This window comes from Desmodus rotundus, chromosome 4 (assembly GCF_022682495.2).
Source record: "Desmodus rotundus isolate HL8 chromosome 4, HLdesRot8A.1, whole genome shotgun sequence".
In the NCBI taxonomy this organism is placed as follows: domain Eukaryota; kingdom Metazoa; phylum Chordata; class Mammalia; order Chiroptera; family Phyllostomidae; genus Desmodus; species Desmodus rotundus.
The window spans coordinates 155,488,060-155,507,022 of NC_071390.1; the positions used below are offsets into that span (position 1 = coordinate 155,488,060).

Genomic DNA, 18,963 nt, shown 5'->3' on the forward strand with positions numbered 1-18,963 from the left:
TGCATTGTTCAACTTGCCTTCCACGATGCAAAAGCTATACCTACAAAAGGAATGTTATTTCATTCTCTCATTACTGTTTTACATCCTAGAGAAAGGCTTCGGTGATGTAGTGGTCCTTAGAAAAAGAGGCAGTTAACCTTTGACAGCTTATTACGTCTGTGATTGCTATCTGCATAATTTTCAGATGTCGGCTCCCGTCTAGATTTTGAGTTTGATGAGGACTTTGTCATACTCATCAATGTACTAGATACCTATTACTAAATCACTGTACACATTTCTTATTGCTCATCTTGTTTCTTTTTACAGAATTCAACAAGTCCACCACTTAAACTCTCAAATGTGGAACGAATCACAAATGTACAGATTTTGATTTTATTTTGTATCTTAATTGCCATGTCCCTTATCTGTTCTGTGGGCTCAGCCATTTGGAATCGAAGGCATTCTGGGAAGGACTGGTACCTCAATCTAAATTGTAAGCATTCAAGGTTGTATTGACATTTTTTCTTTCATTAAAACATTTGTTTCACAGCTGCTCTTGGAATTTCCTATTATTTCTAAAAGAAAACATTGTTGCCAAGATAACTAGGCATTTAGTCTTTATTTTTCAGTGCAGTTTCCAGTAAGAGTAAGTAACATGTGGAATCTCTAAAAATTTCAGAATCCACCCAGCCGGGGTGGCTCAGTTGGTTGGAGCATCATCCCATGCCCCAAAAGGCTGTGGGTTCAATTCTCAGTCAGTGCACACACCTGGGTTGTGCATTTAGTGCCCAACTGGGGCATGTGTGGGAGGCAACCAATCGATATTTCTCTCACATCAATGTTTCTCCCTCTCTCTCTTCCTTTCTGTCTCTGTCTCTCTCATCTTAATTAATTTCAGAATCCTTAAAAATATAATGAGCACTTCATAATATTATAAAATATCATTTTATTCATATTATTTTCACAAATGCTATTAATTTGTTTAAAAATATTTTAATATCTTAATACAGGAAGTTAGATAGCTGTCTGAGAAAGAAAGCAGACTGACTATGTTTAAACCTCCAAAAGTGGTTTCCATGTTTTTAAAGTGTTTACATCGAACGTGTTTCATTTGAACTCATGAATGCGGTAAATTCTGTGTTGATGGTGGCCTTGCCTGAGGGCATGTGCTGTTCTGTTAAAGAATTTTCTTTCGGAGCATTTACCCTTTCACTACTGTGGGGTTAATGTACCGCCCCCGAGTATTCTGGGAAGTAAGTGTGCATTGCCTTTTGATGAGTCCTTAACCAATAAAATACTTAATTTTCAAAAGTGAAAAGACAAAGTCTAGTAAAATCTTATGGCAAAATTGATTTTTTACTTGTTGTTTATTATATTGATTTGGCTTTGCAGCTATTCCAAGTTTTGTTTTGTTTTTTAACCGTCATTGATTTCAACTTTACAACTGTTACAACCACCGTCAATCTGTTTCTTCACATACTTTACATGATGTCTGGGCCAACTGCTTTGTCCTCACGATTGAGGAGGAAGAGTGTAATTTACCTAGGGCTGGACTTACCCAGGGTCCGGCCCGCCGTTGTTTTTGCTGTTGGGGTTAGTTTTCCTAGTGCCGTTTTGTTAGCTTGCTTGTAAGGCATGGTTTAAATTAGAGGTGCTTTTTAAGAACTTATATAAAAGTGATTCTACCCAGCTAAGATTTTTCATTTATAAACTCTTAGTCCTATCTCTATGATATCTAAACTTTGTGTCTGGAACAGAATTTGATACACCTAACAATACTTCCACTTTTTAGTACCATTATGCAGTTCTTAATAGGATTTAACACCATATTGAATACAAATAATGTTATTGCATCTTGAAGAATGTATTTGAGAATAAGGATATGTTATCAACACAGTATTCCTCCCAAACTATCTATGATATGCTATTCAATATGAAAAAATTTGTTATGCATGAAGTTCTGGTCAATGCAAAATGAAATATATAAAATTATAAATGTTTTTCCTCCCATCTTCCCCAATAGATGGTGGCGCTAATAATTTTGGGCTGAATTTCTTGACCTTCATCATCCTTTTCAATAATCTCATCCCTATCAGCTTGTTGGTTACATTGGAAGTGGTGAAATTTACTCAGGCATACTTCATAAATTGGGTAAATATGAATTATTACTGTTTTTATCACTCTAAACATTTTTTTTCTGATAGGGTCTCTTGATCTCTCAAAAGAAAAAAATCTTAATTGTACCTTACCTTTTATTGAATACAGGATAATATTTCAAAGTAGTTTTGAACCTAGTGTAATTCTGATAAATTCACTGGGCAAGTGAAAATCGGCAACAAAGTCTCTCATCACAACCTCGCACATGTTTACAGACCAGACGTCTGGAGAAAATAGGTCTGTAGTTCAGGAAACTTACTTTGAGTTACACCATGGTCTTGGGGAAAAGCAGAACCATGGGATTTGGAGATTAAAATACCTGGATTGTAGTTCTAGGTCTGTAATTTACTAGCTGTGTGAACTTTGGCAAGCCACTCGACTTCTTTGAGACATATTTTCTTGGACACTCATGTAGCAATGATAAATATGGTTTACCTGTATCTCCCAGTGGTTACATTCATCAGAGGAATTTCACAACATAGCAGACAGCTTCATAAACACTGGAGCACTATAGAAATAATACTGTATTCACTGCTTGTACCAACCGGAGTACCCATCATGTTTTATACATCTATGTAGTTTATCTTACCACACTATAAACAATTTCAGCTGTGCTTGAAGTTTTCTTCTTTTTTTTCCTTAAATATTTTTTTTGACTCTTGGGAAAGTGTGCTGGACATCTGTTTCCTAAATGTTTTGTTTATAAAATATGTTGCTTTTTCTCAGTTTTATTGTTACCAAAATTAAAATTAATAAATTTGTGTAAATTAAATAAATCACTAGGCCCTATCTGCCTGAAAGGTTAATTTTTCTTTTATTTTGAGAAATTTTGGTATTGTCTTTTGATGTTTCTTTTTAAATCACTTAAAAGTTTTTTACTAAGAACAATATTACGGTTTTTGAAACTGTAACTGATGATACTTTAATAACTGCTTGTTATTTTTCTGTGGTAAATTACCCATCTCTGCTGCCAATCCCTTAATTCACTGGTAAAAGACCAGTATAATTCAGAAATCTAAAATGAGCTGCAAGCATAGCTCATTTCATGCAGGGAATACGTTATTGAAAAATTGTGTAATAAAATTCATATAAATACAGTTAAAAGTTATTGAAGGTTTCCCACTTATAATAAGAAATAATAATATAACTCATTGTGAAAACCAAACAGCGAATCACTTTATTATTTTATTTGGATTTCCAAAAATAATTTTTGCTTGAAATAATTACATAATTTTAGTGCCGAGTGAACCCAGCAGGCCTTTCAACTACCTTTCTAATCTACAGAGGTTTTAGAACATTCCTGAACAAAGAGCCCTTCCCTCACCGGGCAGCTTATTCTTTGTGTGGAAGAACGATAAGTAACTGCCTCCTTTGATTCTGGTTCTGGCCAGTAGGTCCTTTAAGACCATTGTCTAATCTTGTTCCCAAACACTACTAGCCTTGTAAAACATTTGAACTTGACTCTCATGCTAATCCCACTATCACATCCCCCCTCCCAGCTAAACGTCCTCCATCTCCTTCTGTTCTTCATTTGACATGATTTCCCACCTAGTCCCCATTCCAGTCACCGCTCTGTGAACATCGCCCAGTTGCTTAGTTTCCCCCTTACAACACGGCACCTACAGCTCAACAACCTGGTCCAGAAGCGATGCCGAGCCGTCCAAAATGCAGCTATGAGAGACCAGATTTGGCCCTTTCATCTGACGTGTGAACATCAGTCAACTCTGACGTGTCCGGGAAGTGTTCTGTTATAGAAAACATTAATTTTTGTAGGATTAATAGTCATAATTCTGGGTGTAAAATAAGTACAAATTGGTATGAAAACTACACATGTTTCTTTGGGTTTTGAGAATGTACTCATTTTACTCTCAGGTATATACAGTGTGAGAAAGTTGGCCAAGAAAGTTCACCCAGATAAAATATTTTAGGTCATTTTCCCAGGGATGTGAAGTTGTAATGACTTTATCGATATTTAGTTGCTGTTATTTCAGCTCACGTTTAGCAATTACATTGTGTCAGACACCATAGGAAATACATTAGTTCCATATCTAGGAGATGATGGGATGACGTAAACCCGGATCGCTAGATTCCAGAGACACGCTCTATCTACCACACCGTTCTGCCCTTACTGTGGAATAGAATATTCTGTACTGGGTGCTACTCAGGGAAATCAACCGAAATGGTGCAGGGATGGCAAGAGATGAGAATGATTGTGTACGTAGCTTACCAGTTAAAATAAAATTTCACTCTACCTTGTATCACCAGCTGCATTCAATGATTTATTTTATTTTTAAAAAGGATCTCGACATGCACTATGAACCCACAGACACTGCTGCTATGGCTCGAACATCTAACCTGAATGAGGAGCTTGGCCAGGTAAACGGAAGTTCTCATCGATGTGTTGTCATGGAGGTCGGGTTCATTGTCATTTCTGCCATATGTGGCAACTTCCTATGAATTGACAACTTCTCATTTTCTATTGGTTGAATAATCAGTATAAATACATGTTAGTACATAACTATTAATTTTAATTTTTAGTAAATGAAGTTTTAAAAATATTTAAAGCATCGTTTGCTCTTAAATTAGGAATTGCACTGAGAGCTGTTCTTCAGTACGTAATCTGACAAGTAGCAAAATACTGGCAGTTTTTGAGTTAGAAATTCTGCTTCAAAATTGTTCATAGCTTTTAACCAGAAAGGAAGAAAAAGTTAAATTGATCAATGAAGTTATGTAAATTGAAGTGTAATAGTAGTCAAATGGGAAACTTAGATTTATAATTCATACGGTGTTCACACAAATGTGTATATTTGTAATCCATGTATATACAGAGGGTGAGGCAAAAGTAGGTTTCCAGTTGTGAGTGCACAAAACAGTCTATTCTTCTATTATTATTATTGTATTATTTTCCATGTGAACAACTGCAAACCTACTTTTGCTCCACCCTGTACTGGCTAAGAAAAGATTCTTCTCTTTTTGTACCATTGCCATTTGCTAACTCTTATTTTTCAAATAGCATTTAGACCAGAATTATCCTTTTCCTTACCAGTTCAGATGTGGTATGAAGTTAATTTCAGAAGCCATTGCCAGTCTACAATTGTCATTGGGTTGGCCAAAAAATTAGTTGGTTTTTTCCATACGATGGGTCTAGTAGCAGTTAGTTGTCTTTAACTCAATTCAAAACAGTTGTGTTAGATTGTATTGTGATACCTGTCATATCAGCGTGCATTTAAAAAAAACACCAAAATTGGTGAGTTTTTGTGTAGCCATTTTAATTGAATTTGGAAGAAAATATGCAACATTTTCAGCATATTATGCTTTATTATTTCGTGAAAGATAAAAACATAACTGAAATGCAAAAAGAGATGTGTGCAGTGTATGGAGAAGGTGTTGTGACTGATCAAGCATGTCAAAAGTGGTTTGGGGGGTTTCGTGCCAGAGATTTCTCACTGGACGATCGATGCTCCATGGTCGGGTAGACCAGCTGAAGTTGATAGCGATCAAATCGAGCCATTAATATTGAGAACAATCAATGTTATTCCATGCAGGAGACAGCCAACATACTCAGAATATCCAAATCAATAAAGTTGTTGGTGAAAATGAAAAATGTGTCTTTCATTTTATGGAAAAAACTTAACAGACTCTTTGGCCACCCCAACCTGTGGAGAAATGCTGATAGCTTTTCTCTTTCAGTTCTCCATAAATGTTATGGAGCAATACAGTTACTTTCTCGTTGAAATTCAGACCATGTTAAGGCAGATTTCTATATGACCATAGTTTTCTGCTATCTTGATAGTCTTCAATGCTCATACATGAAATGCTAAAATACTGAGAAATTATAGTTGAACGTATTCCTTAATATGCAGACAGAAGTCGTTTAATAGCAATTCCATTGTGTCCCTACAATGTAACAAAATTGATAAGAAGAAGAATTTAAGGGTTCCCGCCTGCATAAGAGACTGGCATAAAAAGACTTCTGAAATTTAATGAGAAATTTTAAACTCTTTTTTTTTAGGTAAAATACATATTTTCTGACAAAACTGGTACTCTGACATGCAATGTAATGCAGTTTAAGAAGTGCACCGTAGCTGGAGTTGCTTATGGGTAAGTGTTTTCCCTTTAAATAGAATATGAAATACACGTTTAATTGGGGCTAACATTTTGGTACATTTTGAGAGTTCTTGCAGTGGAGAATATTTTTTAATCTCGAAAGCAGTTGTTTCCGCAGAAATGTATGGTATTGTTTTATACTTAGGCATTGTTTTTCATCTGGAACTCCCTGTGCCGTGGGGGCTGCCCGAGACTGTTTCGGTGTCTGGAACTGGCGAAGGTCTCTATCCAGTACAGATGCGCTTCCCTCTGTGCTGCCTGAAGTTAGAGTACCGCTGCCATGTGGTGGGAACACAGAGCCCGTCCTTGGGCAGTTTTCAAGTGCCCAAGTTTTAAAAACTTGTTTCTCTGATACTTAGTCCTTTGATTGGTTCTTTTCTTTTATCCTCCCTCCTCTTTACAGTGACAGAACAATTTAAATTTCTGATGGTGTGAAAGAAGTAGGGACGTGAAACTTAAACCCAAGCATAGCGAGTACCATCAAAAACCTTCACCAGGGTGTTAATGTCCCTGAGAACGTGCTGTTGAGCATTCATTTATTTCTTACGTCCAGGTGTGCCTGAAACGTTCTAAAGCCTTCTTTTTGAAATACTTTGTAGGGTAAAGTGAGACGTTCTACATTACCTAAAAAGACATGATCAAAAAGTGAAACACCCTCTTTGTTGTTTGAATTGGGCTGTTACCAAATTTTCCAACCACCTTGGTCCTCACAAGTGAGACTGCGAAATATCAGCCCCTTAACCATGCAAGCCGGGGTGCTTGCTTTTGGGTTGTCTGGCCTGTACCCACTCTGCCCACTCACACTCTGCCTCCAGGCACTAAGCTAGTATAAAAAGAGTGTATTGAATTTTGAAAATGCCTCCGTTAAAATCATAAGTAAATAAGCATTTGGTAAAAAATTCTGGAAGTGTACGGTGACTGCCACACACAGGGTGCACAGAGAGAAAGAGTGGGGGCAGATGTCCTTGTTCTTTGGGTTAGCAGGAAATGTGACTAAAAATGGCTTCACACTGTTAAGCTAAAAAGACGTTTGGTTGAATGGCTTTTTCACATGGTAAAGCCAGGCTGTTACCTTGAGAAGCATGCTTACTGTTTCTAGGGGTGGGTGCCATTGTGCGTTTTTCCTATTTATGTGAAGATCTCCTAATAATCTTAGACAAAGAGCCTCTCCTCACTGCAACCCCGAAATTGCTGCTGGCCAGCGCCGGAGCGGGAGAGGTGTAGCCCACCTTAGACATTGTGTATGTTGGGCCCACAGTATCCCTGACCAGAGGAGGAAAGGCCTGTTGAGGTTCTAGAGTTTGTTGTATGATACTTGCTGGTGGATTTATGGTGATGTTTGTTTTCATACAAATTCTGCATTCTTTCATAAATGTGACTATTAGAGTGATCTGTTTGATAATCGCCATCCCTTTTAACTTGGTCCAGTTTCCAGTAGAATAAGCACGTTTTTCAAAATAGTAATTATTGATGGTGAACTTCTCAGAACAAAAAGCTGGAATGATATCCGGGTGCTCGTTCCTTCTGCATTTTAACAGGGTTGTTTGTTTTGGTTTGTTTTTAACTCTTGGACCAAGCCCCTAAACACTTGCAGGCGGTAGTTCTAAAGAACAGAGTCCTTCCTGTCTCTATGGGCGATGTTGTCATTGGCTATAGTTTGGTGGAGTGGGTTTGAGGCTGGTGAATATTAAAGTAGTATTCGAGTTGAGAACTGTCATCAGATTAAGTTTTCAGTGCAACAAATTTCCTCTCGGGAAACTCACCTCTCTGAATGTCGAGGTATAGTCATAAAACGTGAGTTCTAGTTGTAGCTTTGTCGTGTGACTCTGGATAATTCTTTTTCAAATATTCCAAACCCTTTAAAATGACCATGGTGAGAGCAGATGATTTTTTTTTTTTTTCAGGATTTGGAGCAAGGAAGGGTTTATTGATCGAGAAGGCCTGGCTAGAGAAGGTGGTAGAGCTAATTTGCAAATTCATCCAGTTATGGGAGAAACTCCCAGAAACTCGGTTCTTCTCACCAATGCAGCACTAAAGAATGAAAGATCAGCAAGTCTATTAGTGTGCAAGCAGGGTTTATTGGTGATCTGTTCTCCTGGAAGAGAACGGCCTAGCTAAGGTGGGGGTGGGGAGGGTGAAAGGCGTAGGTTCAGGGTGAAGCATGGTAAGGTGGTGAAGGTAAGGGCGGCCAAAGGCCAGGGGGTGAGGGCTGAGGTGGCAAGCGCACAGTGGCCAGAGAGCCAAGAGCGCCAAGCCCCAGACTCCTTTGTGCTGAGGACTTACATAGTTGACAGGACGGGGAGGGGGAAGAAGTTACATATTGACTGATAGGTAAAGGTGGTGCCAGCTTTCCAGGATGGGGTGTGAATACCCAAAGGTATCAATAGGCCTCTTCCTTTAGGCACAATGGGCCCTTTTCAGCCTTTCAGGCCTTGGGGTGAAGGCACAGTTTCAAAAGTTTTCTTTCCCACATAGTGGAAAAGATACATAGAATTTCAAGGACTGCTGAGTCAGTGGGTGGGATGTATATCCCTCCTCCTCCCTGCCTTTGTTCTCCTCTGGCTGCTCATTCTACCATAACAGTCCTAACGGAACTCAAAATCCATGCCTTTCATATATCAAGGGAAGGGAGAAGGGTGAGGTGAACAGGTGGGTGGGGACTGTAGACAGTAAAGGGGTCCCAGGAAAAGTGCAAAATTTCTAAATCCCTTTGGTCCTGGCTGACCCCTACTGATCTGAGTTCCGTTCTGGAGTTATTATAAAAGCATATCATCTTTAAGGTTTTTCCCAGATATAAAATTCTAACATATTTACAAAATTTAATCTTTGTTTGCAAATTTTAACTATATAAACAGAAATGCGTTTCTTCTTTGGGTGTTACAGTGTTGTATTATGTTTTCACCAATTCCAGACACCTTGTTGAGTGAGGCCGGTCGTTAAACTGCTTCCAATAATCACGTATTGGTTTGTGTATGTGATTTCAGGAGCCTTAACCCTGACTGAGTTTTTATTAACACCCTCCCAACACTCTGCTGGGCAGTCGGAATGTCAGCATTGTAGAGAGTTGTTAATACACAAAGCTATAGAGAAACCATTACTTAATTCTACCAAACTCCACAGGAGAAAGTAATTACTGTCAACCAGCTCTCTGGGAATTTCCTCTGGGCACTCTTGGCTTATAGGAGTCCAGGGAAATCACACGCTTTACCTACGCATTTGCCCCGCAGCCGTGTTTAACACTTGTGTAATATGGGGAACTATTAGGTAGGTGCACTTCCAGCTCCAGCAGAGGAAAACATGGTGTTTATCCCCCCGGGATGTGGCAAAACAAAGGAAAATCACACAGACTTTCACACACTAACGAATGGCTTTGGGGCGACAATTTCAGAGCTGATGCCTCTTCCGCATGTCTAACCAGGGAGGTAAAGCCGCGGTTCACCCTAGAGAGTCAAAGATCGGTTCTCTTGCTTTTCACCAGTTTGAAGGACCAGGCAAGTCTCACAATAGCATAACCTTTGCCTAGTGTTAGAAGATAATATTTAACCCTTAATGCAGCGCTTCAAAATTTACTCTTAAGTTCCTCTCATTTCAGGTAACCTTTCCTCCAAATCAGATTTCTGACGGGCAATGAAATAAAAAGATTGGCACACACAGACCATGATTATTTTGTAGAGATCACGTTTGGATCAGAGACAGCGGCATGCTTAAATGTATTAGATCTTTTTAGTTCAATGTAAATGAATCATAATGCCATTTCTAAATGTAACCCTTTACAAACTAGATAGCTACTGTTAATCAATTAAACTGTAGCAAATTGCCTCCTGTAGAGAGGAAGTCAGATTTATCAGTTACTTGAATGCCAGGAATGGTTTATGTTCAATGACTGGGATTCTCAACATAGTGAATATTCGAGGCTATAGTCTCAGCACGGTCTTTGTCTGTAAGTTAGACCTTACTATTCAAATGAGCAGACGAGCTAGACTAGGCAGAAAAGGGTTAGAGATTAGTGTATAATCTCTAACATTAAAAAAAGTTCCATTAAGCAACCTTAAACAGGGATTTTTGCATCAGGAAGTCCTTTAATCAGTATTAAAACCATTTCGTAGACATTTTCCCTTTAAGTGAAAAATGAATGTTTTTAAAAGCAGTCTTTATGTATGAATACAGTATGTGAATGGCTTTACTTGACAATATTTTCTTTTTTAGTATATTTTATTGATTATGCTATTACAATTGTCCCATTTTTCCTCCCCTACCCTGCACCCCCCTCCTACCAGAATTCCTCCCCCCCCCACACCCTTAGTTCACATCCATGAATCATACATATAAGTTCTTTGGCTTCTCCATTTCCCATACTGTTCTTAACCTCCCCCTGTCTATTTTGTACCTACCATTTATGCTTCTTATTCCCTGCACCTTTTCTCCCATTCTCCCCACTCCTCCTTCTTGCTGATAACCCTCCGTGTGATCTCCATTTCTGTGATTCTGTTCCTGTTCTAGTTGTTCGCTTAGTTTGTTTTTTGTTTTGTTTTTTTAGGATCAATTGTTGATAATTGTGAGCTTGTCATTTTACTGTTCATATTTTTGATCATCTTCTTTTTCTTAGATAAGTCCCTTTAACATTTCATATAATAAGAGCTTGGTGATGGTGAACTCCTTTAACTTGACCTTATCTGGGAAGCACTTTATCTGCCCTCCCATTCTAAATGATAGCTTTGCTGGATAGAGGAATCTTGGATGTAGGTCCTTGCCTTTCATGGCTTTGAATACCTCTTTCCATCCCCTTCTTGCCTGTAAGGTCTCTTTTGAGAAATCAGCTGATAGTCCTGTGGGAACTCCTTTGTAGGTAACTGTCTCCTTTTCTCTTGCTGCTTTTAAGATTCTCTCTTTATCTTTGATCTTGGGTAATGTAATTATTATGTGCCTTGGTGTGTGCTTCCTTGGGTCCAACCTCTTTGGGACTCTCTGAGCTCCCTGGACTTCCTGGAAAACTGTTTCCTTTGCCAGACTGGAGGAGTTCTCTTTCGTGATTTTTTCAAATAAGTTTTCAGTTTCTTGACAGTATTTTCTTTAGCAATATGTTTGCTGAAAGGATTGACTATTTTAACACCAAGAAGAGATTCATCATGAGAAACCTCACAATGACATTAATATTAGCCCCCAATCTACATTAAAACCAACAAATTTATTTTACTGCTCACCAAGACTGGTGGTGAAAGCTGGGTGAACCCCATGAATTGCCTTATTCACCCACCTCAATGAATGTTATCTTCTTCTGTGTAGGTAGCACTGTGTTAGATGATGGAGCAATAAATTATCAGCAAAAGTACCCGTGATTCCCACCCCCTACGGCTGATAATCTAATTGGGGGTTAATGGGTATTAATTAAGTAATCATAAAGACAAATATAAAATCCTTACACAATACAAAGGTCTGTGTGAGTCTGTGATTGGGGTTGATCTAATTAGGGAGGTCAGGGACTGCATGCACCCTAAGAAAGTGGTACTCCAGCTGGGATCTAACTTGCCAGGCAGATGTAAGAGCACTGACATGCAAACAAAGGCAGACAGCCAGCAGTAGCACAGACACACCAGCTCTGCTGGAGCGGTGACGGCTGGGAAACTCCTGCAGGCAGGCCCAATGGCAGGGCAGTGTGGGCGGCCTGCTGCTCATCACACTGCACAGAGCTCAGCCTCTGCCAGGGCTGGGCCAGACTCGGGGAGAGGGACCCTGAGTCTTGAGCTCTTCGATTTTTAAGCTGCCTGACTTGAGAAGCAAGTCAGGTGTGTGAGATCAGGGGGCTGCTGTTCAGCACCTGTGCAACTTGGCAGGACCTTGGCACAGTTAATTTGCTCAAGTTGCACACCCCCTACCCCTGCCCCCCAGTCTGGAGTCTAAGCCTTGAGGTTGGTTGGAATTGATTGCTTTAAGCACTGCAGGAGGCCACTGCCTTATCTGGGAGTCCTGCCCACCAGGGGATGGTTATCCCTGCCTCCCTAGCCTCTAGGAAAGTCCTTTGGTAGGAGAGAGAGTGAGAGAGTTGAAGGGACCGCCTCCATTGTGACTGGAGGGAGGATGGCGGGTCCTGAGCTGGGGGCAGATTGCTGCTTTGCAATGATGAGGCTGTGTCACGGCCAGTTTGGAAGGGTAGAGAGAGTGGGGTGGTCACTTGGGGAGTGAAAGGATCCCAGTGACGTTAATTGTTGTACTTTTTTTTTAGAATTTATTTTTTAAATATATTTATTGATTATGCTATTACAGTTGTCCCATTTCTACCCCCTCACTGCACTCCATCCTGCCCACCCCCTCCCTCCCACATTCCCCCCCTATAGTTCATGTCCATGGGTCTTACTTATAAGTTCTTTGGCTTCTACATTTCCTACACTATTCTTACCCTCCCCCTGTCTATTTTCCACCTATCATCTATGCTACTTAATATCTGTACCTTTCCCCCCCTCTCCCCCTCCTACTCCCCTATTGACAACCCTCCATGTGATCTCCATTTCTGTGGTTCCGTTCCTGTTCTAGTTGTTTGCTTAGTTTGCTTTTGTTTTTGTTTTAGGTGTGGTTGTTAATAACTGTGAGTTTGCTGTCATTCTTACTGTACATTAACATCAATGTACAACATTGACAATGTACAACATTGTACAATGTCAATGTTAATTGTTGTACAAATGATTTTACATTTGCACTAAATTCGGCATTTTTAAAATATCTACCTATATCGAATATATTAAATTTAAAGGAGAAAGATTGAATGGGCGTGTATAACAAAAAGAAATGGGAGATAAAAAAATCTGCTCTAGGTGCTAAGACAGTAAATCTTAAATGTTTTCACCACAAAAAAAATGATAATTATTTGAGGAGATGGAGGTGTTAGCTAATAATGCTTTGGTGCATATTGTTTTGCAACATATAAATGTGTCAAATCAACACATTGTGCATATACCTTGAACACAGTGTTATGTGTCAAGAATATATCAATAAAGTGGGGGGAAATGAACAGTAAAAAAAGAAATTTAACACATACATAAAAGAAAATCTGACTGAATATATGAGTGGTCGGTTAAAATAAAATCTGACTTCCCTATTTCATGCGAGCTAATGGATGAGATGAAGTATTGATGAATGTGCTTTCTGTCTGAGATAATAAATGGTTTCATAATTGAATTATGGTTTAAGTGACATTTTTTGAAAATGAGTTCATCTTAAAATAGTTCCATTTAATGTATACAAATGTAATTAAATTTACTTCAATATGCCTGCTTGAGGAACCTCGTGGTAGCCACATTTATTTCTAGAATACATGTGGTAAATTTTAACAGTGTGATAGTTTGTTCCTAGGCATTAGAACGTTTGTTTCATTAAAACACTTTATTCTGATTATACAGCATGTGATGCATTTTCCACTGGCTTTGCAGTGAAACTGCTAAGTTTAAATGTTTCCTACTGAATACTGAATTCTGTGCATAAAATCAGTAAGTTTCATGTTGAAGAGGCAAGTTGGCTGTCCAGCTATAGAATGACTGTAAACCTGTTGATTTATGTAAATCATCATTCTACTTACTGTACTAACTGCCATTCTTTCAGAATCAGCTAAAAATCCATGTTCTTAACCAATTTTAAGATCCATCTTTTTGTAGTTCCCTTATGTACACTTGGACGTTTCCAGCCTTGCTGTGATTCTTTTTCCTCTTTCTGTCCCTCTTCTTGCTTCCTGAAGCCATGTCCCTGAGCCCGAGGATCATGGCTGCTCTCCTGAGGAATGGTAAGCTGCATGGACCTTTCTCTCTCCTTGAGCCCGGTAAAGAGGTTTGCATTTCATGGTTTTGTCAGACACAGCTCACTACCTTTGCAAAAGCCTTACTGATCGGGTGTGGTGGCATGCGGTAAAGGGGGTGGCTGTTGAAATCCATTGAATAACCTTTAGTCGTTTTATACGCATTTAGTTTAACAGTTAGGCTTGTCAGAGTTTTACATTATGCATCTCTAATAAAGTCTGTAACGATCACCTTGGGGTCCCTGGGCTGTGGACTACAGAAGGTTCCAGTCACAGTGCTGGAAACTGGATGTTTTCTAGCTCAGCATTGCCACCTTCTGCCACTACGTACGTTCTCTGCAAATCTACAAAAGACGCTACTGGAAACATACCCAAGCAGTGGAAATTTCCTTTGCATTTCTTTTCATTAATTTACTAAACCTGTTTGGGGGCTAGAGATTGAACTTTTAAAAAATTGAAATGTCTAGAACAGATGATGAAAGACTATGCTATCAAAGACTGGAGTTAACTGAAGTGTAATTTATTTTAGAATTACTAGAGATGGCATTTTATAGGGTTTTTCTTTTTACTTTACTGTAAATACCTTCATTCAAAAAGTTTTTTTTTAATTAAAAATAAAATAAAATGCCTCCTCCATGGATTTACATTGTCATTTAGAATAGTGTAAGTTCATTTTGATATTTTTATAATTCATCATGATTTTGTGGCAGATAAAACTTCAGGAAACAGGTTCTTTTAATGCTGGTAACTATAGAAAACATTGTGGCTTTATAAGTGGTTACATTTTCATTTTCAGGTCATACATAGTTTTTATGATTAAGCCACATTTCCAACATGTATGGAAGCCCAATAATATTTAATATTACTCATCTTGGATTTTATTTCAATAAAGATGAGATTTTGTAACAAATCGCACTAAACCTCACTATACCTAGGGGTTAATGACAGAGTTGGCTGTTCAGTTCATGTGATGACTGTCGAATCCTTCCATTTATGCCCATTGCTTACAGTATCATGTATTTGAACACCGGCACACAATTAAATAATTCTTAGTATTTTTAAAAATGTGCCAAAGCACCTTACTGTTGGTGGATAATTCCAGTTTAATGGTGTCAATGTTCCCTTTTATTTAATCCTTTAAAAATATAGTTAAAATTGTAACTATATATTTTTATTTGTTGCTTTTCTTTAACATCAAGATAATTCTATTAATTTCGAACACTCTTCATTAATGTAGATTTAATGTACATTTTTCTAAGATAACTCATTTATTCTTAAGAGAAGGAGATTATCTTTACCATATTTTTATTAAGATTGAATGGAAATGTTAAAGATTATTGTTTGTTTACTCATGTCATTGAAAATATCCTACTTTTGATAGAGGTTGTTTCATAGATTTTATCACTGTGGGAAAGAGAGGATGTCATTTTATCTAGTTTAGTAAGTTCCTTTTGTACAGCATCCTTTTGGAAAATTTGATACTCTAAACTAGGTAACTCCAAATAGGAAATGCCAGCCTTTTCATAAATTTTGCATTTCCATTTGCAGTCAGTTACATATAAAGTTAGATGTTAATGATATTTTTTAAATAAACACTAGGGGAGGCTTTTGCCACTGCTATAATAAAATAAGCTTTACTTTAAATATATACTTGGATTCCCCATCTATCAAATAGTTACCTATCGGCCAGCGAAGATGATGGAACAGACGCTTTTTGAGCTTCTGTGTGTCTTCGGGTCCCATGCAGGGTCAAGGAGGCAGACTTTGAATTCCAGCCACCCAGGCTCACATCCTGGTCCTCCTGGTACCCTCAGACAAGTTGCACGGTCCCTCTCCCTGCCTGTCCTCATCTGCTAGCATGTGGACATCATAGGGAGGTTTTGAAGATTGAGTTCTGTCTCTAAAGGGCTTAGCATCATGTTGGGACACAGTCAGCTCACAAAGAATGTTAGCTCTGGTGTCTCTTACTTCATCCTCCCGACATGTCTGAGGAGTTGTGATTGACCTGATTATTCTAACGGTGAAATTTAGGCAGAGAAGCTAGTAAATGACTTGCCCCAAACTATACAACCAGTAAACATGGGAGCCAGAGTCAGAGCCTCACTCTGCCTGGTTAGAAAGTAGGCGTTGCTCACATTATGTCCTATAGACTTTCAACAACTTTGGAAAGTAACTGCTTTTAGAGTTGAAGGTATCTTTGCTATTCATCATTTTATTTTTTTTTCCTTTGTTTCTTTCTTGTTTTGTTAAGGTAGGAAGAACAGGTGAACTTAAACTGACTTGAGGGAAGTTAGCGCATGGGGAACAATTTTGCACATTCATAAAGCTGGCATCCCTCCAGCCTCATCTGATTGGTTTCAGGTTGCCAGTGAAACCAACGTCAAAGAGTAATCAGGGTTGAATCCTGTGCTTCCCGCACCTGACCACATCTTTGTGCTGCTGTCTAGTTCAAAGCTAAACTAGAGAGTGTGATGACTAGGTAAACCCAAAACCAAAAAGTTATTCCTGTCTGTCAGCAGCTTCACTTTTCAATTTGAAGGTCATTGAATTCTATATACAAGGTTTGTCCAGAAAGTATCCAGCCATGTGCAATGAAAAATAGAGGCATTTATTTTAAAAGATACGAGATACAAGAAACATTGTACATAGGATGATAATACCTCAGTCCCCTTCAACATAGGCACCTTGGGACCTCACACAGTCCTCCCAGTCACCATGAGCTGCCCCGTCGTATCTTCCTGACTCTCATTGACAAAAGTGATTTTAGTTTGGGAAAAGTCAGAAGTCGCAGGGCACCAAATCTGGGCTGTAGGGGAGCTGAGTCACCTGTGTGATTTGATGTTTCCCCAAAAACCTCTGCACCACACACGATGTGTGAGCAGACGTGTTGTTGTGATGAAGCTGCCCATTACCAGTTGCCCATAGCTACGGCCTTCTAAATCATCTGAATAGTTTCCTCAGAGGAATGTTCAAGCTTAACACAAAATTTGATGCAGATTTGTTGCTCTACTCATTCAGTTATTTTTTTAATGCGACGGCCACACAGTACACATGCTCAGTCAAGGGCGTCTACCACCCCCACTGACTAGCGCAGAGAAATCATCATTGTCCATGCATGCGCATTCCAGTCCACTCTCCTTGGCTGCCAGGTTACATGGATGTCGCGAAAACCATTCTTGTTATAGTAACAAAAGCTGCACTTCTCCCATACAGATCTGGTATATAGCCTGTGGTCTATATGTATTTATTTTACTCCCCTACCGTATTTACCACAAAAATGTCAAGCTAAAAAACACATAAGGTTTAACACTTAAATGTATGTAGGTTATTTTACGGTCAGTTGAATTTGAAGGCAAACCTATAGTGTAGTAACCCTTTCAAACAAGCTCTCTTGACATTAAAGATAATTGGATAATGGCTGTAGCTCTACTTCCTTAAATATACTAATATAAACAGTTTACAGAGAAAACATCATTTCCTACACAGTAGCCACTTAACTCCAAAATCAGTAAGGCTTTCTTGTTTTTATGAGCTAACTTATAACCTTACAGATTAATTCTTTCTATTAAAAATCTGCCCCTGGAAGAAAAAAAATCTGCTGACTCTCAGCATCCATGTAGCCCTAAGATATAGCAGTTTTCAAAAACTATATGTTTCCATACCCATTTTTTCCTAATGTTTCTTGTAGAAAATTTCAAGACAAACAAAAGGAGACAAATGTCCTCATCTACTCACTTCAATAACATGAACTCAATACAAATTGCAATTCATCTATACCTTTCACTCAGTATTATTTTAAAGCAAATTCCAGATAACATATTTGTTTTTCTTAACTATTTAATATAGCTCCACATTATTCATTCTGAAGTTATTTTTTTAAGTTAATGCCAGTGAGGGTAATTCTCCAGAAAAAATTACCTTCAAGTGTTCTGTGCTTAGTCATTTATTTCATGATTTTTTGTATTATCATTGGATAATGCTATTTTCTGGTCTCCTTTATTTTCTCATTTCATTCTGTCATATAATTATGTAGGTAATGAGAGGTATTTCTTTATTTTGCTGTAACAGCTAGGCTCACTAAAACATTTTTCCAGGTGTGACCGCGTAATAATGAGATCTAGCGCATCCACATTAGTGTTAGTCTTCCGAGTAGTCAGTTTGACGGGTAATTCATGTATTCCAGGGAGGCAGCTGTTTCAGCGAGTGTTTCCGAGCCCCTCTTTTGTGATTGCCTTTGGAGACACTTCGAGCCACATGGAAAAGCAGGTCTCATTACTTCGGATAAAACCATTGTCCAACAAAAATAGTATTGGATCCAAGCACTTGTTCATATTCTTGAACGTTAGCGGACCTGTCTCTGAATAACAAATTTATTTGTAAAAATTAAGTCTCCCTCGAAGGAATTTTGATTTGGAACCAGGAGAGCCATTCAAAAGCAGGAGGCAGATCCTTTAAAAAATTAAGTGCTTTACAATCACACTGCCTTTTGTCTTCCTGTGTGCGTGCGTGTATTGTGTGTAGGTGTGTAATATATACATTTAACGTATACGTAGGGGGGGTCTATATTTCAGGTGGCTAACACGGGTTTTGTTCCTGTTTTTAATTTAAATGTGATTTACTTTCTAAGCTCACAGTGCATTAACATGTTACACACTCAGGGTGTACAGAGGGAGAGGCTTTCCCGCCTTCCTGGTCTCAGATCCCTCCCTTTCCCCTCCTGAAGGCAGCCAATGTAACCGATTCCAGGTGTCTTCTTCCAGATCCATGCGTGCATGTACTTTTTCTATTGTATTTTTATAGCAAGTGAGTCATATTGCACAGATTTGTACCAGATTTTCTTTTGACCGTGCATCTTTGAGATTTGTCCATATTCCGTGAATAGCTACCCACTTTTTGTATAGTATTCTGTTATGTGGATGTACTAACACATAACAGATGTT

General features: G+C 38.6%; 1 protein-coding gene across 7 annotated transcripts in view; it reads left to right on the forward strand.

Annotated features, from left to right (window-relative positions):
* Positions 1-18,963, forward strand: part of ATP8A1 (ATPase phospholipid transporting 8A1) — a 211,340-nt gene that overhangs the window by 69,215 nt on the left and 123,162 nt on the right. For 4 of the 7 annotated variants that reach the window (XM_071221301.1, XM_024573897.3, XM_045182652.2 and 1 more), the window contains exons 11-15: positions 307-472; positions 2,003-2,130; positions 4,435-4,512; positions 6,149-6,237; positions 13,967-14,011. In XM_071221301.1, the coding sequence (XP_071077402.1) occupies positions 307-472; positions 2,003-2,130; positions 4,435-4,512; positions 6,149-6,237; positions 13,967-14,011 (506 nt within the window). The remainder of the gene's footprint in view (positions 1-306; positions 473-2,002; positions 2,131-4,434; positions 4,513-6,148; positions 6,238-13,966; positions 14,012-18,963) is intronic. The other 3 variants (XM_024573893.3, XM_045182655.2, XM_071221302.1) reach the window with 1 other exon arrangement.